The sequence below is a fragment of the Ixodes scapularis genome, unplaced genomic scaffold (assembly GCF_016920785.2).
Source record: "Ixodes scapularis isolate PalLabHiFi unplaced genomic scaffold, ASM1692078v2 PGA_scaffold4__175_contigs__length_147842914, whole genome shotgun sequence".
NCBI lineage: Eukaryota > Metazoa > Arthropoda > Arachnida > Ixodida > Ixodidae > Ixodes > Ixodes scapularis.
The window spans coordinates 8,507,648-8,531,008 of record NW_024609879.1 but is presented as its reverse complement, the minus strand read 5'-3'; the positions used below and the strand labels follow the sequence as shown (position 1 = coordinate 8,531,008).

Below are 23,361 nucleotides of genomic sequence, written 5' to 3'. Positions count from 1 at the left end.
AAAATTCTTCGCAATAAAAATCATAAAAAAGTATGGTGAGGGAGAGAGGGAATATTGGTGGCCCTAAATATTGTTGACAGTTCACATAAGAATAAAATCGTATAAAGAGCTGGAACCTTTTCGTTTGTCATTGTTTTATTTTGTACATATATCAATTGACACTAAATGACACCCATTTGGTTAACAAAATTTCACGACACCAGAACAGGAGTGTTTGGGATATCTTGAAAACTTCCAAACTGCCCCACATGGCAAGAGGACAGATATATCTCTTGTCTTACCACACGCCGGTCTTGCTTGTTTCAGTGTGTTGAGATTGTCACTTTACTCACCTTGGGAGGAGAACAATGTTGGCACGGCAGTCAGTTTCAGACGCTGCCACCCATCTGCTCGCCGACGCGGCCTACCTACCCTCGACTGCGAGGACACCAGTAACGAACGGGCTGGACTGCAAGCGCCGTTCGCGCGCTTGGGGCTGCCGTGCACCTCGCGGCAATACAGGTTACCGCCGGAGGGACAGACACCTCTGAAGAATAAAGCGGTCGTGGCCCTCATAGGCTTCCTGACGGACAGGGCCAAACAACATAACAAACCTGTTTGGGCCAGACGGGCACACGGCGGAGGTGACGACTGAGCTGCTTCGGCTGTGGGGAGTTTTCGTAGACCGCGTTTCCCCCTCAGCTAATACCTTCGCAGCGATGAAGCCGCTGCTGCGCCTGCGCGCCAATGGCCTTGACTGTAGAGTTCCGGGTATCGTAGTGGGTTGCGGAGAGCGGCGCGAGATGGGGAAATCAATGTACGAAAACCACATATATATGTACCCCTTCCCCTATATCTATTTTTTACCCACTCCTAACCTTCCCAAAAGAACGGTGACACCTGATGATAAAGCTAGTAAACAGGCGAGCTGGTTAAGGTTGCACATCATTAAGAACGGAGACGACAGAAATAATGGGACGTATCTCCTGCTCCCGTTCTTTCCATCGTCTCCGGTCTTAACGAAATACGACGGCGACACGACGCCGCACAGGCGCATAATGACCGATGTTTTGCGCTTTTTTCAAGCCATTCTCTTCTTTTGTCGGTAACTCTCCCCCCACCCACTCCCGTTCTCTAGCGTTCCGCGCTTACTATAGAACTGTACTTTTAAAGTGAAAACAAACCGGATTTGCCTTCGCATCCTTCAGATTCCTGTTGCCACTGTTCGCAGGAAAGCCACTCAGCCCGTCCTGCTACCGACGCTTTGTGCTGCACAATTGCTCAGAAGACACGTCGCTTATAGCGGACACGTTCATTTACAACGAGTCATCTGGTGCCTGCATTAAGCGAGATGGGTCCCAAGGCTGCTATACGTCTCCATTTTACTTAAGGGAGAAGACCGACTGCGACTTTGTTTGTTCGAGCGGTAAGTCACAAAAATGGGGTTGTTCCGTAAGGTGCGCTCGATTTTTAGACATAAGGGCCTGTTCACACACTTAGGTTTGCCTATAACAGAGCTCTTGTGAACTCCTGTGAGGGAAAGACACGCCGGCACGCTGACGTCATCTATGCGGCGACTCTAGAATTTTCATTTTACCAGAGCAAAGGTTTTGCGGTATTTGCAACATTAAATCTACAGTGGCTAGCGATATGAGTTAGAATGCTCAAACGGCGATTAGGCAGTACCGACCACGCGGTGCAGCAGGCAGCGAGCGCAGGGTCAGAACGGCAGTGGGGATGTTCAAATGTGTCTACGCACCCACCGCATGCGATACCTCCCCACTCCCGACACACGCACGGCAGCGTGTAACGGCGTGGTTTGTACTGCCTGCTCGCCTTCTGCGCGTTCTGTCTCATATCGCTAGCCACTGTACCTACTATTTATTAGACACGGTCGTATAGAACATTGTAAAACATTTCAGAGCCAAAAAATATAAGCGCACCTCCCCCCTTTCACCCAAGAAGAAAAAGAGAATGAAACGAAGGGAAATGGTTAATGTTACTTGGCTCTTCAACAGATGGCACCAGTTTGTTTTCTCGCCGTAAGATATTCCAAAATATTTTCAGCAGACTTGGGAAGTCAACTGTTACAAGTAACGGATTACATGTAATCTGATACTTTTTTGAGTAATTTGGTAATTGCCATCTTACATTCTTGTGCAGTAATTGGTAATGTGATTTCGCTTCAAATATCGTAAGGAATTACTTCAATTACTCGTTACATTTTTAAAATTGTAAACCTAATACAGAAAAAGCAATACGATCTTGCACTTCAGCTACATGAAGATAGAAAGTCCAACAAAATATTAACCGAAGAGAAAATACGTTTTTTCGGTTGACCGGTAACTAGAAGCACCAAAAAAGAAACAAAAACGTGCAAGGCATACAAATATGGGGAAAAAGAAGACCAATAAGACAACATGGACCACGCGTTTCCTTTTTGTTCTCTTAGCGAATGTAGACGCTGCCAGGGAGATTTTGCACCGTTAGTTTTGCGTACAGAATTTCATTAATGATTTGCGGCCAAATTAAGCTAGCGGTATGGCGGGCGTGGTTGCAGATTTCGCTGCCTTGTCAGCTTACAGTGAACGGAGTGGACTTACATTCTCTCTCTTCAGTGCAATGTTTTGTTTTCCCAGGGACTACCATAATGCGGGTGTTTGAGAAATTGAAAGTAGTGCTGCAGAGTATTTCTGAAAACAAAAAACTGGTCACTATTCTTTTCTTACTAAGTGCGGTAAAATTAACGTGAAAGTAATTTGTAACGTAATGAGTGAAGTAATCCTTTACTTTTCAGCGAAAGTAATTGAAACGTTAATTCATTATATTAGAGGGTCGGTAATTTGTATTCGTAATCAATTACTTTTTTCAAGTAACGGGAAGCCAATTAAGGGCAGCCTCACGATTAATGCCACGATGCAAATAAAGCGGCCATTCCCGAGACTGTCGACGCTCCTTGAAAACAAATTGCATGACCTCCGGGTGTATTTTATTTTTTTAGCGGCCTTGCCTTGCTTTCTTCTTCTCTCATATTGTTTTTTGAGCCTATTTAATGTTCAATTGCACCTGCGTTATTATTATCGCCCTATTCTTGATGTGACATTACGAACTATAGCAGAATGAAGCTTACACTCGGCGGATCTTGTAAGATGGTTTCACAAAAAATCTTTTCACTTCCAGTAAGAAGCGTTCTGTCATGTTACCGTGCTTGGAACACCTCCCCCACTGGTGTGTTTGCTGTGCCCAAAAAGGTGGTCCCTCGATATCCGCCTTATGAGGTCACAGAAGTCTCATGCTGTCGCCGGTCGCGTTGCTGAGGTGTCTCAGCACCGGGGTATATGTGGCAGGTGCCACTCCTGCTGCAACATAACTCGACCGTCCACGGAACCTTTGGCAGCCAGGAGTTGCGACGCCGCGACAAAAGCGACATTTGACTTTTCTCGTGCCCTCTCCCAGAACTTGTGCCTTCGAGCGGCAAGATCATGGAATATGGCAAAAGAACATTCGGGCTTTCGTGACGTCATTTTTTAGCCCTTCGGCAGTACTGTGGGTGCGTGGGCGGAATAAGACGCTAAAGACACCAGTGGGAGACGCTCTCCAGGCAGCATATTCACGTTGGTGAACAGTGCCCGCAGCTCTATTCATTATTCACCGTTCACCCTTAGGCTGAGAGTAGACGCTCCGCCTTCTGTGCGAACTTTCTGCCTTTCCTAGCACCGGTATGAACGCGCAGGTACGCGCAACCTTATTTCTGCGGAAGCAGGGAGCTCGCTCTAAGGCGGAGCTTCTTGTCTCAGCTCAAGGGTGAATTAAGTATAGTTTGCACGTATACGTTTTGCTATTGTGTAGTATTTTGACGCCAATAAGACGCACGACCGTCGGAAATGACTCCGTCGGCTGCTGAACTAAGGTGGCTGAAGTGCCGTTAATCTGAGGAGAATTGAGGTCCTCTAGTCAACGCTTCGCGGAACACTGCTCCTGACAGCGCCTTCTAGCATTTCTGGGGCCCATCTTCTACTAGAAGAGAAGGCATACGTATTACGCCATCACTAGCAATTCACGCCCCAAGCGGCGCACACGCTTTATTTCGACTACAGTTTCCTCAAAGCGGCACAAACGTTCATCTTGGCGTCGCCGCGACGCTCCGATACGAGATGGCGGCGATGATAACGCGAGCTAGAGGGCGCTGCGGGGGTCTACTACAGCATGCAAACCAGTGTTGCGGAATAGGCACCCCGATTCTATTCGAATTCCATTCCGGGGAATTAGAGTTTTCGATAATTCAATTCCTTTCAATTCCTAGGAATGGAGACACTGAGCCTATTACAACTCCTGGAATGGCTGAATTGTTCCATTCCATTCCTTTAATTCCTAAACGTAAAAATTGGCACTGGACAGCTAATTTTTTTGCCGGCATAAGCACTATAAAGCTGACATTATCAAATGCAGAGTCAACTGCAAAAAAAAAAAAGCTACATTCCCCCCCCCCCCCCCAAAAAAAAACAAACAAAAAAAACACTGATTTTTACTAAGCGGACCACTGGTGGCAGAAAGTGTTTATTTACAATGTACTGCAAACATCGAGAAAGCCCCTTGATATGTCGATGCTTGTTTAAGACATCGGTCTCGCGACCACGTGGCTCGCAATAAGCAGCAAAACTTAAATCCACTCATTTTCTTTTCTTTTTTTTTACTTTTTTGCATTTGACTTTTAAGACATGCGCGGCCGGCGCGTTTGTCTGATAAGACCTTAAAAATATCCAGTTCGTGCGTGGCGCAGGAATAAGCTATATTACTGCATTCTTCAAATACAGCAACACGGCTAGTACACTGCTGGAAGCGACTCCATGCACAGCGGCAAGAACACATCCTCTGACAAAGTGCAACCTCTGTGGAGCAGCACGAGGGACCGTATAGAGTCAGACCGTCACGAAACCTGTATTAAAACACAAGTTCAAGCTTGCTTTACGAATCTCGATATTTCTTATAATCTTCAATTCAATTTTTGGCTGGTTCGCCTGCCCTTTTCCACCCTTCGCATACTCATTCTCGTGTTTCCTCTTCAGATGGCGAATAAAGTTCGATGATATACGCCAACTTCACCGTTTATAGTTTCGTTGCACAACTTTCAGCGTGCAGCTTGTTTATTTTCTTCACGACTAATGTAGAAAAATGTCGTCTACGATGCCATGACTCGATCGGTATTTATCTTGTTTTCTCGTCCAAATTGTGATGTTCCTCTTCGCGCTGATCGAGTGGCGGGTTCAGGCAGCAGACGGTACCAACCGATTCATTCATTCTTCTACCTCGGTTTCGGTTGTTCGCGTTGTGGCGACGGGTCGGGCAGTCAGTGTTCACAAAGCTCTTCACATCAAGATACAATAAACGGGGTAATACCGCACCGTTCGAATTGACATTCCCCGTGTTTCTTCAACAACACCGCCCAACTGACTTCTCACCGCCTCAAATAAGGTCCAGGACGAGGAGCACGAATGCAGACCGGACAGCGGAGACTCGCGGAAGCCAAAACCTCAGTGGCAGCTAGCACCAAGCTCTCCTTCTTGGTTGCCCTCACAGCAACGGTCGCGCCTCGTCTGGCGCGGGACGATCTTTCTGCAGGTCTAGTCAGTTCGGTCACACCAAGAGTGGTGACGATAGTCTACTTCACCTTACGATGGACCTCAACAGACAGCACGAGAGCCATCGAAACCAATCCACTGCCTTCTGAGTGTCGCGTGACCCTGCAGTCCCGCTCACGGTGCTGGATTGCCTAGGGTGACTCGTAGCGTCCGCAGCGGTCCATCGCAAGGTGAAACGAAGTTTGCAGAGACTAATTCAAAGGAAATGAGCGGAAGTCCGCTAGCTTGCTTGTAATCCCAACCCACTAAAACATTAAACACAGAAAACAAGCATCGGAACAAAGACTAAGTAATAGGCGGACTTACACTACAAATGCAGTATAAGAAAAACAAGCCTCGGAGCAGAGCGCCAGAGGAGAAGAGGGAAGTGAATCTCGCTTTGGTTTTAATGCCGAAGCAAACCCATATTTCGCACTTCAAAGGAGTGCGCACGAATGAACGTGGAAGACAGCAGGGTTGGCTGCCTGCTAAACAACACGCCTCGAACAATAAGAAAACAATACCTGATAAGTGAACACAAGGTAAGGGCGCAAACGAGCTGGTGGTGGTTAAACATTTCGACAAAAACCCCGAGACTGGGACAAAAAGGGACGGACAAACACAAAGACTTTGTGTTTGTCCGTTTCTTTTTGTCCCAGTCTCGGGGTATTTGTCGAAATGTGTAATACCTGATAATCTTTCGACGGCGCCCGAGTCAACGGGTTATCAGAGCTCTGCCAGTCTGTGCGCGCGCGTGCATTCTACAAACCGTGGCAACAAAAAAAAAAGCATTACAAGAAGGACGATGAGGAGTGCATGGCGGTTTCTTTCTTTGCCGCTCCCTTTTCTTTTGCTTGGCGTTCGGTTTCTTGTTTCGCTCTCGTGTAACGCCATCGAAGCCCGACTGCGCGTCAGTGAAAGGCGCCAGGTTACCCCCCTTTCCCCTTTTGCTCTTTGCTTTGACGCGTGTTTTCTGTATTGCATTTTTTTTTTGCGTATAAGTTTGTTCGGGCTCCACGGGGGTAGCAGTTTCCCGCTCATTTTATTTCTGAACAACTGATTCGCTGACTGGCTCGGTTTAACTAACCGTTAACACTAAAAACAAAAAAAAAATAAAAAGATCTGTGCCCATTCCATTCCTCTCAACGTTGCCGCCATTCCGTTGCCATTCCATTCCGGGGTCGTGAAAATGCGAAATGATTCCGGAATCATTCCGACTACGGAGTGGCAACTCCGCAACACTCAGGCAACAAACCAACGTTACGAGAACACTCAGTTGGTAAACCCACCGTTGAAACCTGGGCCGCTGTCGTCCACTGAGAGCGAGCTATTTGCGACAACAGCACCACTCTTTATGTTCTGCCTTGACTGTGGTCACCTTGAGCTTAAAAAAGCATGTTTTTGAGTAAAAACCGACAAAAAAACTCTTTTGGGGTAACTTTTATTGGAGTTTAGTACAAAATGAAGGGCGGGTGATGCATTCTAAAACTTTTCGTTTGCAAGGTTTTGCGACACAATATTGTTTATATACAACCATGTCTCAGTGGTGATTTCAGGTAGCGCGTCCCGACCTAGGCGCATCCTAACTTTGGTAGCAGTTCGCGGCGCGTCCGCTTGGGACACGGGGGTGGCGCCGCTGAAACCCCTTCCACCGTATTTGTTTCGGTGCCAAAATGACCGTTGGCACCTATAGCAACACCGTCCGGCAAGTGCGAGAATCAGGCGAACAGGTTGCAGATGAATGACGCATCCTTCGGATTGGCAAGGAAGGCTATGCTGCCAGAACGGCGCTTGAAGCTGCTCCTGTGAAATCAGACCAAGATTATCAGGAACAAAGTCGAAAAGGCGAACATATGTCCTCTTTTTTGACCCCGATGAATTCCTGTTCCTTGGAAGGACGAGGAGGCACAAGACCCTAACAGACCTGGACCCTCAAGATCCGGATGGCGAACCACCAGCCCAATACAACGGGAGGGAGACCCCGATATTCTGCGCCGGATCCGAACCAACACGGCAGTAACCGCAATTGCGTTCAGAGTGTCGTGTTTGTCCGTCCCTTTTTGTCCCCTACACACTAAACATCGTAACACCCTTGTAGGTGTAAATGGCTTGTCCTATAACTAACACCCATTTGGGTGTGGCAAAACGCCCTAAACAAAGGTCGTTATTCCTAACGCCCCTAAAGTAGGGTGTTTGTCTCTAACACCCTTAAAGGACGGCGTTATTCGGAACACCTTTCAATTAGGGTGTGATTCCACTGTACACCTTTTTATTAGGGCGTTATGTCTGCGCAGTACGCCCTCTAAATTGTGTGTATCACCGCCAAAAAGGGAAATAAAAAAGGCGCAATTACCAACACTCATAAAGTAGGGCGTAATAACCCAAAAGAGTGCACGAGAAAATGACTGCAAATGCCTGGTTCAATTTTTATTTTTTAATCAAGGTTCTAACAGGTTCTACAAAATTCTCTATAGACGATTGCAAGCAGGTCATCCGGCCGCAGCCATGTCTCTGCTTATGCGGGCAAGTGCGTGCAATTACAAGTGTGCCAAAGGGCAAAGCTACGTTCACGCACACGTCATCAAACTTGGCGAAGGCAAGACTGAAAGAAATAGTTCTCTTTTATCCAGTCTAGAGGTTTTTTGCGCGACACAAAGGACAATCACAAGCGAGTAGACACGGACAAGCGCAGTGTGATTGTCCCTTGTGTTGCGTTAAAAACCTCTAGATTGCATCTGCGCTTGTCCGTGTCTACTCGCTTGTGATTGTCCCTTGTGTCGCGCAAAAAACCTCTAGACTGCATCATGAACCAACTAGACCAACAACAAGTTTTAATTCTCTTTTATCCTCGCAATTCCACCACGACCGAGACGCTTCTAAACCAGTGGCGGTCCGTGCGTTTTAGGTCATGAATATTTCACCCGGATATTGTTTCATAACCCTTTCAAATTGTACAACCGAAGGCCCTAGTTGAATCTCCAACTGTACTTTTCTTGTGACGTTTATGCTTCCTTGCACTGGTGACGTGGACAAAACTGACAGGCTTGCAAAGACCGGGAGTTGCTTGGGACGTAAGCGGCAGTTTATGTTTGTAAAACGTAAAATGGTCTATTGAAACGGAAGCAGGGAGGCTATGTCCGACAAATGTTTCGTTACTCCTAAAAATAAATGGAAGTGGCAGAAGTGACGATATTGCGTTTGATTGGTTAGAGGTTCCAATTACGAAAGTTACCTATTTTCGCCATTTGACCTTCCAACCAATCAAACGCGATATCGTCGCTTCCGTCACTTCCGTTTCTTTTTTAGGAGAAATGAAACATTTGTCGAACATAGCATCCTTGGACTACTATCAGAAGCATGCTTGCGGAGTACTCACAAATAAAACGGCGATCTCATGTAATCCGTGATAGATGCAAATCCGATTCGGGCAGCACAGAACTATCCACAAACACAATGTCGAGGATGAAGGCGGTCGCTCACATTCAGCTGAAGTTTCGCGGTCGCCGATGAGCACCTCTCTGTCGTGATAGACGCGTAATCCGATTCGGGCAGCACAAAACAACGCAAACGCAATGCCCAGGATGAAGGCGGTAGATCACATTCAACGGAAGTCTCGCGGCCGCCGATGAGAAGCTCTTTGTCGAAACGCGTCCAACAAATACAGCACAATAATTCCATGGACTCCGACGAAATAAACGACCATTTCCGAAAAGTTGGCATGGATGCATTCCGGCCGTTCACGACGAAAAATCACGGCCGCGACTGAAATGCACAAAAAACAGGAATACACTGACGGGCGCCCCCCTTTTTGTAAACCGGACCTACTTCGCCCCTACAACTCACCAAAACTTGGCATACGGCAAAGACTACGGCCCCAGTAGCCCATCAGCGCGTCAGAGAGAATCACGTGACAAATTTTCGTCCAAGCGTCCTTGTCCTACGGAGAGCGGTCACGTGTTCTGCGCCACCCCTCTCATTTGCTAGAAGTGACCTTCCCACTCGCTCACAGCAATACGAAGACACAAAAGAAGGTTTGAAAGCTTATCAGAAGACGAAGTCAAAGGGGGTTGGACAAAGCCGCTAATCTCCCTCTGCTGCTTTGTGTTGCCACCTGCCCTGCCCAGGGAAGGTCGCGAAATCGAACTCGCCAGGGCTTGCTTTGCGTAGTAACCCCTTGATCGTCTCAAACTGCCACTCCTGTAGACGCGCATGATCTGGTGCGGACCGCAAAATCACAAGATAAATAAGAAAAACCATTTTTAACGCCGCCGAAGACGCGGTTTCACGTGTACCAAAGAAAAACCAAAAAAAAAAAAAAAGCGTCGGAAAGCTAGGGGGGATGCTGCCGATATTTTGGTGTCATTACGCAGAAATAAGAGTCGCGTCCCTGGGGGTGTCATTAATCCGGCACTTTCGATTGTCTTGAGACATTGTTTCTTCAGAGCTACACTCCAAAATAAAGTATCAGTGAAGGTGTTATAAGTAGTGCGAGACCCAGTCAGGTGAGTTTGCAATATCCGAAATGAGGGCGCCACAGTTTGTTCAAGCCTTCAGCTTAAAAGGTCTTTCTCAGGTTAAAAGTAAGTAGATTGTATTTCGCTTAAACTTGCTTTGTATTGTTTTTAACGTCGGATTTTAGGCAGTCAAGAAATAGAAATGCCTCGCCGGCATAGCCGATTCACGCAGGACACTCTTGACAGTCAACCAAAAACGGCGTCACGTACGGTATCTCAGGATAGCGTCGGCGCGACCCATCCCATTTTTCACAGATATTGGCTAGACCAAAATAATATCGGCACAATCTTTCCGATTTAATTCCATAACAGCGCAATAGTGTGTGCTGCTTAGGTTGTATATTTACCAGGGTGTCGAACCGAAATTTTTATCGGTTCGGTTCCGGTTCGGGTTCACGGCTTTCGGTTCGGTTCCGGTTCAGTTCCGGGGAGCAAAAAATACCGGTTCAAACCGGTTCGAACCGGTTTGAACTACTAAATTGAGAATATATTTTCTGCGTAAATAGTGTATATACTGGCAATATACACTATTTACGCCGTGAAGCGATTAACTAAATAGTTTCTTCGATCGTCCGTGCAATTTACTTTTGTTTTTAGGTACCAAAAATATTAATTTCAGTTATTTAATTTGCACGTAAGAGTAGAAGAAAATCTACATTAACATACATAACGTCGTGTTCATACGTCCCTTTGTTTACGAGTAAAATATATTTTACCTGAATCGAAATGTTTAAGTACAAGAGTAAGAAGTTGAGCTTGTTGCTACATACCTGTAAATAGATCAGCTTCGAATTTAGAACTATACGGTATTTTCTTGCCATTCCTTCGTGTTTAAGTAAAATTCTAAAGTTCAAGCTGATCTATTTACACGGTATAAAATGTAGTGGCGAAGTAAGGTAGGTCGTCTGAAATACCCGTGATTGGTACAACTTTGTGTCGCAGTATTAAAAGTGAAACCGTGTCCTTGAGCTAAGGAATTAATTACATCACATAAAATTATGAAATGAGCACCTCGTGGCCATATATATCATAAAATAAGGTTTACGAAATAACTTCACAATATATGTATATGATGACGACCCAACTGAGCTAAAAGCAATGAAATTTTCAAAATGTAACAAAAGTTTTAGAATAATTTCGGCAATCCAAATACCTGTTGTTCTAACCAAACATTGTTTAGACTCAGCACCGCATGCATGCGACTAATCATGCAGCAAGAAGTAATCGCAATTGTTCACTCTAATCTATACGCACCTTCGAACTCAGATTAAAGCTGGCCCAAAATAGCGCTTGCCCCTAGTGAACATTTCCTTATACAGAATAAGCTGGCATAGCCTGCCTGTTGAGGCTTAAGCCTCAACAGGCAGGCCGGCATCTTGTCAATAACAATTGTTCTTGACATGATGCCGGACAATTTAATTTGCAAATGAGCATCCCCCTTGATAATTGATGATTTTTACGCGATAGTGTTAAGGAGCTCATGTCGCAGGAAATCCGATGCCGGTGGCGTGACTAGAAAATCTATATTGATCGATAGGTTCATGACGTCAGAGCTACATATCCTCGCGCAAGATTTTCAAACAACCCAGAAGGCTTACGTGAAACGTGACATCACGCGTGGAATGAGTGATTAAAACATGATATGTAATGTGAATTAAAGGTCGCCGTATATTTCAAATGATTTTACTTTTGAAAATAATTCCTTTGCCTTAAAGAAAAAAAGAATAAGAATTTTAGGCGGGATTCGAACCCACGACCCTTTAGTCGCGAGTCAGACGCCACGCGAGGCACGCTTGCGGGGCAAATGAGAATGCAATGCAGACGAGACCCGTTGACGGTATCGCGTTCCACTTTTAAAGACGAAGCTTAAGCGTCCTTTAAGATTCTTTTTTTTTTTTTTATAAGTAAAACGAAGTAGTATATCCCGTTCTACTCGACATGGCAGCTACTTAATTGGACGCTTTCTGACGGTTTGCGTGCGTAATCGTCATAGTTCCGACGCGCTCCCCTGTTTACTTTGTTTTTGTCCAGCCCACAGACCCATAAAAGTAATGTTCACCACATAAAAGAGGCAATAACAGACTTCTATATGTTTGAGAAGTTAGATGTGTGAGGAACACATAGTTATTTAAATTAGCTTCAAAATCAGAAATGTATGTAAGGCCGCTCCATATCACTTACAACGTGCCTGTCAAGGATAAAAACGCCTGGAAAAGATTGGCGGAACACCTTTCAAATAATTTGGGGAACATTGCTTTAGAGTGGTTGACCGTCTGCTTATGTTGTCAAATATTCAGTAAGTAATTAAATATATTTTATATTGATCAATAAATTTTACTTTATAAAGTTTTCATAACCGCTTGAGACCAACGCTGAAGGACGATACTCGAAACTATACGCGAGCTGTGGAGTCTGCGTAAAAGTGTTTTTCTGCTTGGCTGATTGGCAGTTGTGAAACATCGGATTGCAGGGTACGCTAAAAAGGACCCTTTGCTCACATAATGGATTGGAAGTCACATACACGAAATGCTCAAAAAGAGAGAGATAATTAATGTTATTTTTTTTCCAAATAATTCCTTGCATAACGCCTCACTGCAAAAAGAGATGCGTAAAGATGCGCGCAATGAAATTCATGATTTTGCATAAATATCGCAAAGGACAGACAAAGATTCTTAAAATCTCAGTATAAATTACATTTAATGAGCTTGCATGAGCTCGAAACTACGCGAAATACTGTCTCGGGAGGCTAATGTTATATTCGGTTTTACGTGCACTTGTTTTGGGCCCTCACTTTACAACACTATGCTAGAGTAGTCATGCGCTTTAACATTTCTCTAGGCTGCCGTATATCATCGCGAACTGCTATAAATACTGCACAACTTTACAATTAGGACATTTATTGCTAGTGTTGCGAGCATCACATTTCAACAGAAAGCTGAACTATTTAGCATGGTATGCACGTGACGTCATCACAGTATAGGCTAGTTGTCATTGCGATTTCTTCTCGCTGAGAAAATCGAATTCGACGATACAAAACACGGTGCAGGAGGTTCAAGCTCAGTCAAAGCCAAGTATTTGAAAGGCACGTATTATTATTCGTAGTGCATCGTCGTGAGGAACGGCGCGAGCGTCCGGCACGACAAAAGCGTGCTTTTTGGCAAGAGCGCTTTTGCAAACAAAGTAGTTTCCGGGGTCACGCTTTTTGGTCTGCGCCAAAGATGCAGGGAAGAGGAACCTTTACAACACAGTATGCTTTTAAAACTCCCCCCCCCAGACACACACACATACACACAGACGCACTTCTTTATACAGCGGTGCTGTTAAGGGCTAGTTTCCCAGCGTAGTGTCCGTCAACGAACAAACGATGACACTAAACTCTGCCATCTATAAATGACGACGACAACCAGACAACCGGCTTGCTGGTTGTCTGGTTTCCACCGTCGTTCGTAGAGGGTGGCAACCCCTCCAGGCTTTCCACTCTGGCTTACCGACTTGCGGCCGGCCATTACTTCATTCCCACCATGCATAGTACAGCTTTATTGGTCGTCAACAGAGTGGAAAGACTGAAAGTATTCCTGAGGAATTACCTCCTTCGTTTGTGGCTGTTAATTTGACAATTTTATTCGACGCTTGTTAACCGCAACCCTTCATTGCTATTATTTTGCACCCTGTGAAGTTCCAAGGGGTCATGAAACGATATTGGGTTGGAATGTTCATGACCTTTCCGAGGCGTACTGGTCCTCTGGCCCAAGTGTACTCGCACAGGCCGCCACTGATTCAGAAGCTTCTTCGTCGTGGTGATATTGCGAAGATTAAACGAGATTATTTCTTTTAGTCTTGCCGTCCCAAAGATTGATGACGTAATTGTGGGATTGAAACCACCCGCCTGTCGACAGTCGAGCGCGGCTCATGGATTGGACACGAGAACTGCGTCAGCACTTGACATCGGCTCGTTACAATCAATGCCTTGGTGGACACTCGGGCAGTGGCTCGTGTTCCAACCACTGCGGTGATGAGAATAGCCCAACTGTAACCACGGCCGGACTGGAAGCGCGCGCTCTCTTCCTCTTCTTACGGCCTTTGCAATTGGGGCAATCGCCACCTCCCGCCGCAATTCGCGGGGGGCGCTGTCACCTCACCCCTGGCCTACCCTTTGCCATTTGCACACAGCGCGTCTGACATGCAGTGTATCTCAGCGCTGTCGCAACTTGCGGCCGAGATTTTTATAGCCTTTGACACCTGATCCTTACGTTTAGACCCTCAGCCACTATTTAATGCGCTTCTGATGGGCCCAAAGCAGTAAATATTTGATGCACATCTCCGAGAGATTCGGGAGTAAAAAGTTGTAAGTAGAGGCAGCGAATGCAATTGCGGAAACACTACTTGCCTTTACCTCCAGGACTTCTGTTGCAACTCAAGAACAGGAGGAGATGGACCCCTTCTACGGAGAGGAACTTTAAATGATAAATAATTCGTACACTCTCGTGAAATGTAAGCAGGCCCAATCTATCTAGTGCCGTGGTCTGCATTATCATTTCATAGGCCGCCTATGACGTCGGTCAGCTACTCTAGACGAGGGTATAGTAGTCTGTACATTTTTTGGCACAGTGAACACTACAGCCTAAAGTGCTTCCTCGAGGGATTGTGCACATATCCAGCTGATTTTTCGTTTCTGTCCATGACCGTCTTTGCATGGTTAATCAGAAGTAGTCTGAGCAACTTCTTGCAAATTAAACCAACCAAGCGCTGTGAGTGACTGTTGTCAGTGCCTCCTGGGCAGCGTAAGATTGGCGCGTCTTCAAGATAGGGTGCAATGAGTAGTTGCAGAACTTCGTGCACATTTCTACGCGAAGGTGCATAACAGCCTTAAAAGAGAAAGCAACAATGTTGTCCAGAAGTGCGAAGAACCTAGGATTTAGATAATGAAGTCCGTGTTTATCCTGGCCTTGCAATAAGACGAACAGAGGATCACCTCTGTTACTCGTAGTCAACAGCATAACACAGAAGTCGCACCCCAACTCACTAATGAGTTTCACCAGATAGCCAGACGTACACCAGACCAGAGTATGTCACGGATGTAGATGGAGCGCAAGGCTCTTTTAGATTTTTCAGGTCAGTGGTAACCGAGTCGGGCAAAGCCACTGCCAACTGCTCAGAATCACTGTCTGACATCTGTATTTGCTGAGAAGGGGCCTTTTCTTTGACCATGACCGCGCTTTCCGAACAACGGCGTGCGAGGGGTCAGACAAGTACAGAAGTCAATGTCATAGGGGAACGCAGTTTGCTGACGACACTGCCTGTCGGTAGAGTGACTTAAATCGGAGCGAAGTTCAATAAATCGTTGCCAAAACAACAACCTTTGAAGCTCGAATACCAGCGCAAAGCAGCTCGAAGGGACTCTCCGAGTGGGGTGAAGTGGGGTGAGGTGGTTGCGCTCCTGGCGGCGAGCAAGTGAACTACATACGGAGAAAAAATGCCATTGACTCCCGGGCGATTGCAAAGGCAGTAAGAAGAGAAAGAGAGCGGGCGCTTCCAGTACGGCCGTGCTCTAACAATGCCTGGAGCTCAGCACGCGTTTTCGTCCTTTAAAACCCCAGCGCGGCGGTATGATCAACGTTGGCGGCATAAGATAGGCACCAGGCCACGTGGCCGCTTCTGGCTCCGAGTTGAGGGGATGAACGATGCTCATATTTCTCTAACTGTTTGGCGACTGCCATTGCCTAGACAAATAAGCAAAGTCGAGTTCAATAAGTTATTAGCGTTAGGGAGTGATCCTGAGTGGTATTTAGTAATGTATAGAAATATCTTTTAGCTCATTTAAGCAAAATACAGAGGGGGTCGAAACTTTGGCAATATCTTGCGAACAACGCTCGTGTGAGATTTACCGCGACTGCCAACCTTCGGCTGTTCCTCCGAGGTCGCTAAAATATCTTATTTCTTTTGTCCCTTTCTTTTTTAGGTATTCCTTCCGTAGACACGTGTAGTTCTATGTAACGTCATATTAATAAGTCGCATTTAGTCATTTCAGAACTTCTATTCTCAAGGACATTTCTGGGATGCAGTTCAGCAACAACGAAAAAATGTTTCGGTGCCTCAATAATGTAAAATTGGTCTTGCAACATTTTTTTGTACTTTCAATAAATAGTGTTAAGAAATAACTCCTGACGTTGATAGCCTGCGGAAACATCCATCAATTTTCCCCTAATAACAGATGCAGAAAAATAAAGGACAGAGACAGCTGTTGATTTCTCCTCAACTCGCAACTTGAACAAGCGGCCACGTGATCTGACGCCAATAGACCCTTTCCGAAATTCAGTCTGGCCACTTCGATCACTATCATCATCTGTGGAACGGCATCTGTGCCATACCAATGGCGGCCTTCTAGTGACTGATAAAGGAAGACGTTAAAGATGCACCTAAGCGGATGATGCGAGGCCTGTACATTCCGGGGGTCAGTGCGACACGGCGTAGGAATAAAACACAAGAGCAACGCAAGCGTTTATTTCTAATAACTTAGATTCAGTCAATCTGTGGGCGGCACACAATCGGCTTTAAAGCACTTTGGTGTATAAAATTTTCTCGAGGCATCTGAGTGGGTTTGAGCTTTGTTCTGATTGCAGGTTCTTGGTCACCATCCAACTGAAAGTGATCGAGAAAGAACTCACACTGAACAATTCCTTGCGTGCCGTTGACTTGCGAAAGTGACGGTGCCGATACAAGTTCATTTCCGCCATTGATATGGCAAAACCTAAACTGCTTTGCCAACCACCAGATGGCACTGAATTTCGGAAAGAGTCTATTATGTACCACCAGTCTTTGTCACAGTCATGCCCTCGGCGGCTAGGGTTTGGAAAGCAAAAGCATGGGCAGAGCTTCAGATATTGTCCCTGTTGGGCTATTAATTATCATATTTAATTGACAAGAGTTGTTACCCGAATGTTTGGCGACGCTGATTGCCATGAACCCGAGCACTCGACTAGGGGTTATGAAACTCGCTTACGTCACGGTGTCACGTGACCCTCGGTGCGAAATCGTGATGTCATGTTACGTCATGCTGTCAACAAGGTTAATACATCTAATGACTTCATCAAATTAAATCGAGTTGATGCAGCGAGTCACGTGACATTAGTTGACAACATGTATTGACACCATGACGTCACGTGACAACGTGACACTTGGTTAATCATAGTACCAATACAAAGGTGCCACGAAAACCCACAATTCCATACATTGGAATTCTGTATATGATGATTTGATCAATAGATAGAAATACAGCCGCCAATTTTTTATTCCCATATGTTCATTTTGTGATACAAACAAAAAAGAAAAAAAGAAATATTACCTTGAACCGTTTTGAACCGGTTACAGTTATATTTTTTTTCGGTTCGGTTCCGGTTCAGTTCCAAGATGGCGGCGAAGATTTCGGTTCGGTTCAGTTCCGGTTCGGCTAAAAATAACGGTTCTGTTCCGGTTTTCGGTTCGGTTCGGTTCCGGTTCGACACCCTGATATTTACACGTCTTCATTCAATTTTTTTTTTTTTTTTTTTGCGAGCGGAGATGATTTTTTTTTATAATCAAGGTTGAACCGATAAAACTGATGCACGCGCGAAACGTAATTTTAGGCTCGTGTCGAACGAAGAGTTCAATAGGAGTTGCAAGAACTATTCTCTAGCACTTCCTAATCATACGCGACTCCGTGTGGCGATTAATTATACTCGATGTTTGTACCGCCGTACATTAACAACAGTTTCACCAAAGCAATAAATAGGAACGGCTATGAAATCATGGTGTATTTGACAGCATCACCATTACGCCCCTTTCACACCGTGTGGATGAAGGGCGTAAAATGCGCCCATACACCCTTTTTACACGATTTCAGACACCAGCGCTGCAAGTGGGGCGTAAAAAGGGCGTGTAAATGGTGTAAAACGTCAGCACACCCTTTTTACACCCACCGATATTCAGAAATCGTGTAAAAAGCCTGTAAAAAGGGTGTTTTTTCTAACCTACACCCTTCTTACACCCTTTTTACACGATTATGGGTGTTACAATGTTTAGTGTGTAGCTCCAAGGTTAGTATGTCCACGGCAGTAATACCTGCCCTGCAGGCTAAGTATGACAAAGTCAAGCGAGTCCGACACCCCGATGACCCCGGGCCGGTTATCGCCGGTGACTAAACTCGATGCGGGAGCAAGAGACCTGCAACTCCAATACATCTTTTCTGGGAGTGCGGATACACTGTACGCTCAAGGCGGGCCACCATTTACGACCTTCCCGCTTACCATCGGCCCAAAACTGTCGTAGAGTAGACGCGACCAGGGGGATATGTGCAGCACAGGAAGATTGTGCCGAACTCTCTGCTGAAGGTCATCCAAGAAGCCCGTATCCGACAGTAGTTTTAAACATTTCATCCTCATTGTATACCCCATCTCTCACTCTTCATTTTCCCTACAAATGACCTAAGGTCAATGTGGTGGAAGAATCATTAAAGCACGTCTGAAACAAACAAAGAAATTATATTCATTAGCGATATTCTAGGTGACGTTCCAGTCAGGATTAATATTTTGGCCGATGATTGTGTTATATAAAACGAAATCTCTAGCCATCACGACCATCTTCTCATTGACATCTCCCTGGCAAAGAAGAATTCATGATCCAAAAAATGGCAAATGACTCCTAATCGTAAAAAGAATATGTATATATATAAGTATCACGCCGAAAAAAAAAATCACAATCTCTCTACTTCATAGACCGTGTGCCATTAAAAAAATCTAATCGTCCAAAAACCTGGAAGTCATCAGCTCATTTCATCTGCGATGGAACAGCCACATTAATTACATAGCACAGCGCGCGTATCAGAAACTCGTCTTTCTAAGACGGTCCCTGTAGCGCTCCAGCACATCAACATAGTTGGTTGTTATAAGTCCCATTTAAGACCCAGTTTTGAATTTGCAGCACTAGTTTCGGATCCACACACTTAAGAAATTACAAATAAATTTGAGAAATACACTCGGTTCGGTTTCTTTACAACTCTTCAAGTTGGTCTGCATTTTCCAGCCAACTCTTGCAGAACGACAACCTTGAGAGCCTCGACACAAGATATCGGAATGATTGACTTAATTTCCTTTTTATAACTGCCAATGACCACCTTAAAATTAAAAGAAACAAAAAGATTTTTCTAACAAGTGACCAGCAGAAAGAAGATCACACAATATGTAATATAGAAAGTTTGCTGCGGCGAATAATGCATTTCAAAAGTCTTTTTTTCTGCAAGCTATTCGAGAATGAAATTCTTTGCCGGTTGACGCCGTGGCCAGTGCTTCACTGTCTTTAATCTTATCTCAGATTGAATAAAAATTGTATCTTAGATGGAATAGTAAGCATGTTCAAAGTTTCCTGTAGATTCGCTTATTTTTCAAAGATATCAGTGTTTTGATTGATTTTCGTTTTTATATCTTATTTGTTCGTCCGTAGTCGGCGTTTTCTTGGGCTTTCATTTTTCCTCCGGTGCTACTGACACAGCAGCCTGTCTTTAAAGGGCCTCTGACGCGCAAAAAAAAAAATATTATGCTAGGGGTTGAAATGGCATGTCAGCAGATTACAAAAAAAAATGTTTCATTATAGAGGTGCGTAGATTTTTTTTATAAAAAATAGAAATACGAGGCCCAATTCAAAGTTCCCGCCAGTGCACTGTGACGTAACAGTGTACCGCAAGGTGTCGGGGCGGTCAGAAGCGAGGCATCGCCGGAAGTCACGTGAGTTGTATCCGTCCTCGTGCTTACCGCGAGCCCGTGTAATATTTTTGAAAATATTTTTGTTATTCTCCGCACCTCCACGAGCGATCCAAGCAGACAAGGTTTCTTTTATTTGCTTTTCATCGCTTAATGTTGCTGTAAAGGTGAAAGAAGATGAGTCAGTGAATTGACATGATCCACTACAATGCCTAGAAGGTGCTGTGTGAAGGACTGTCCCGGTATTTCAGCAACTGAAGAAGAGATCACGCTGCATGCATTTTCGATGAGACGGCAGGCATCTTCAGCCTGAAGAGTATTCGATGAATCGACGACTTCGGTGTCCGAACCTTAAGCAATGCAATTGGGCGTGTCGTACGCTAGCAATCCTAATGTCTGCGAGCGTTCTAAATTTGTTTTTTCAAAACTTGATAGCTTCTTTTGTGCCCAGTATAGCTCTGTATCATCGGGCCTACGGCATGCACTCGCAGACTCGTTTGTACTCGCAACGCTTTCATCATTAACCTCCATCATGTCGATCCACTGACTCTTCGTCCGCAACTTTTACAGCGCGCAAACTAATCAATGGTGCACCGATAAAGAGCTAGTGGAACTGAAACTTTGTTTTCTACAATCGCTCGTACAAAGAGCAGAAAAAAAAAGTCTTAGGCACGGTCGCGGGGAGCAGGAGTGAAACTCCCGTGACTTCCTGCGAACCCACTTTTAGTGACGTAGGTCGATGCCTCCCTTTTGACCGCCCCGACACCTTGCGGTACACTGTTACGTCACAGTGCACTGGCGGGAACTTTGAAATGGGCCTAGTATTTCTATTTTCTTATAAAAAAACTACACAACTCTATAGTGAAACATTTTTTTTTGTAATGTCCTGACATGCCATTTCAACGGCTAGCATGAAAAAAAAAAAATTTTTTTTTGCGTGTCAGAGGCTCTTTAATTAAAATATTATATGCGTTGCAGGGCAGCACAGCGCCGCCTAGATATTTTCTTTTGTGGTAGCAGTGTCTTACTTGTGCTTTTCGTTAGTCTGTACTACCCCTGCTACAGCCTCGACGAGGCGAACAGTGTTACTAAATGAATAAATCAATAAATAATGAAATAAAGGATAAAATAGTGCTTTACTTTCAAGCTGACACAAGTTTTTTTTTTTTTTTTTTAATCACAGTAAGGCTGTCGTATTTGGTTACATTTTGAGTGAGTATCGAGCAGATTCGTGCACGTTACTGAAAAAAGTAACTCAATATTGGATCTCGTGCTCAAAATGTAACTAAGTTGGTTACTCGTTGCTGAGGAGGAACGTCTTACTTTAACTCAAATACAACAAGTTACCTCTCGTTTCTGTCTGGGTTTTTGGAGGCAGTAATCGTCTAGCCACATCTTCTGCCCTTAAAACTTTCTCGCTTCTGAGAGGGGTCAATGGCATCTTTTACCACCCCGTTAGCGCCTTTGTGGAAGACAAAGAAGCGAGCTGGAGTGGAAACCGGTAACTCGTGTTGTGCACGTTCTTCTCCAGAAGTGACTATTAAGTGCAGTTAGTCGTTACTTCGTCAAAACGCAACCATAATACATTTCTCTTTCTTTCTGTTCAAGAGTGGCTGGGTCGTCAGTTTCTCACCAATACAAAATAAACTACGCACAATTAACACGTAACGTTAAAGTCTGCTAATCAGTAATGACGTTTCGTTGCTTTGAGTGACGCGTACATATCTGGGCGTGCGTGCTTCAATGTTTACCGCCTCTGTCATTTCAGTATTAGATCCGGTTTGCCCGCCGATGATGGAGTCCACAACCTGCCATACTGACAACAAAGCCGTCCAATATTTCTACAATACGTTGTCGGGACAATGCGAGTATCTAGGCAACTTGTGTCTCGCCGGCCCGAACCGCTTCGAGACGCTCACCACTTGTCTCGAGACTTGCCTGCAGCGCACAAGCTGACCAGCGGCACATATTATGCCAACATTTTGAGTCGATTATTTAAGGAATAAAAAGGCAGAATTAGCGTTCCCTTGATTACACAATTAAAGTGCGGTACCTGGAAGGCGTCTCCGACGGGTGTTTTGAGCGCGTCCTCAAAGGAGGTCACACAATTTCCGCCTGATGACGTCATAGAAGCTTCACGCTTTCGCCGACCGTGATCCTGGCGGCGTCCCAGCAACGCTAGTGTCTTGCTACATCTGCCTTTGCAGCTCCACAGTGAACGGAAGCTTGGACTTCCAGGATTTGGCACACAGTGACGAAGGCGACTTTTGATTTCCCTCGTGCTTTTTGCCGGGACTTGTAGCAGCAACCGCCAGAGTCGCGACATCCGACAGCATGACACACGACTTTCTGTGATGTCATCTGTCGCCACTTCAAGACCAGTTTTTTTTATTTTGTTACGATACCAGACGGAGACGCACTCCAGGCATCAGAACCACCAAAACACTGCTTACAGGCATACCAAATGTAGCCACTGCACATCCGCAGGAACCGGGGGAGGAGTTGAATTTGTTGTGCCTCTATGATACGTGAAATAGTTCCGGGAATTTAAAATTATCTTTAAAACAAAACATTTTTTTTTCCTGCAATCTTACATTTATTGCGTCCTACGTTTTCTAACGGTGAAATAAAGCTACAATGACTTTTTGTTGAGCGTGTTTTATTTATTAATATATTTTTCGAGAAGTGCGTATATCAAGCATGAAAAATTTTTCCAGATGTTTTTTCTTTTTGTTTTTTATCTATATTTTTCTACAATTGTATGTTCTTGCGGCATACTACGTGGATAGACGCCCCTGATATGCAGAAATTGCATTTATCTCTAGCTTCCTACTCGCTCTGTTCAAATAACTTCTTGCTCGCGAACCCGGACGAATTTGTGGTCCCTAATTTTTTTTTATCTGACTCCTCAAGATGTGTAGAGAGCGCAATGAAAATAGATTTTGCAGAAAACATAATATCTAAAAACAGAACAAAGTTTGGACCGCCAAAGCATCATATTTGATGTTTCAAGTTTTAGCTTGTCATGTTTGGTGACACCTACTATGCACACTACAATTTTAAGAAATCTCAAAAATTTTGCACTTAACGTAGATCATGCGAACTATTGAGTGATATCGGTACAAAATAAGGGAAGTCACATATTTCGCGTCAAAAATCCGCGAACCTGACTTCTTTGACGAAATGAATCCCTGGAGAAGGGGAACAAGAGGGACAAAGGACAAACATAAAACTCCAAACACAGCTAGGTGACTGGTGAGCGACCGAAAAAATCCGCCTGGTCCGGGTATTGAACCCGGGACCTCTCCATTAGAAGTGGAGCGCTCTACCAACTGAGCTAACCAGGGGTTAGACGTCAGTAGAGCAAACGGGTTTTATCAGCTGCCACCAGTCTAACACCAACAAGGGTGAAGCTTGGAAATTTAAGGTTAGAATTATGATGCAATTAAAATGCAAAGGTGCAAGCGAGCTGGACAAGAATGACGAAATGAATCCCTGGAGAAGGGGAACAAGAGGGAC

General features: G+C 44.9%; 1 protein-coding gene and 1 non-coding gene across 2 annotated transcripts in view; one reads left to right on the top strand and one right to left on the bottom strand.

Moving 5' to 3' along the window:
- The window catches only part of LOC115323034, a 38,321-nt gene extending 15,982 nt beyond the window's left edge, over positions 1–22,339 (top strand). Inside the window, exons 2-3 of the mRNA XM_029983417.3 lie at positions 1,211–1,405; positions 21,611–22,339. Coding sequence (XP_029839277.1) covers positions 1,211–1,405; positions 21,611–21,798 — 383 coding nt within the window. The 3' untranslated portion in view covers positions 21,799–22,339. The remainder of the gene's footprint in view (positions 1–1,210; positions 1,406–21,610) is intronic.
- Positions 22,340–23,116: 777 nt separating this feature from the next.
- Positions 23,117–23,189, bottom strand: Trnar-ucu. The gene has a single exon. It is a non-coding gene; the product is annotated as a tRNA-Arg (tRNA).
- Between the last annotated feature and the right edge of the window lie 172 nt (positions 23,190–23,361).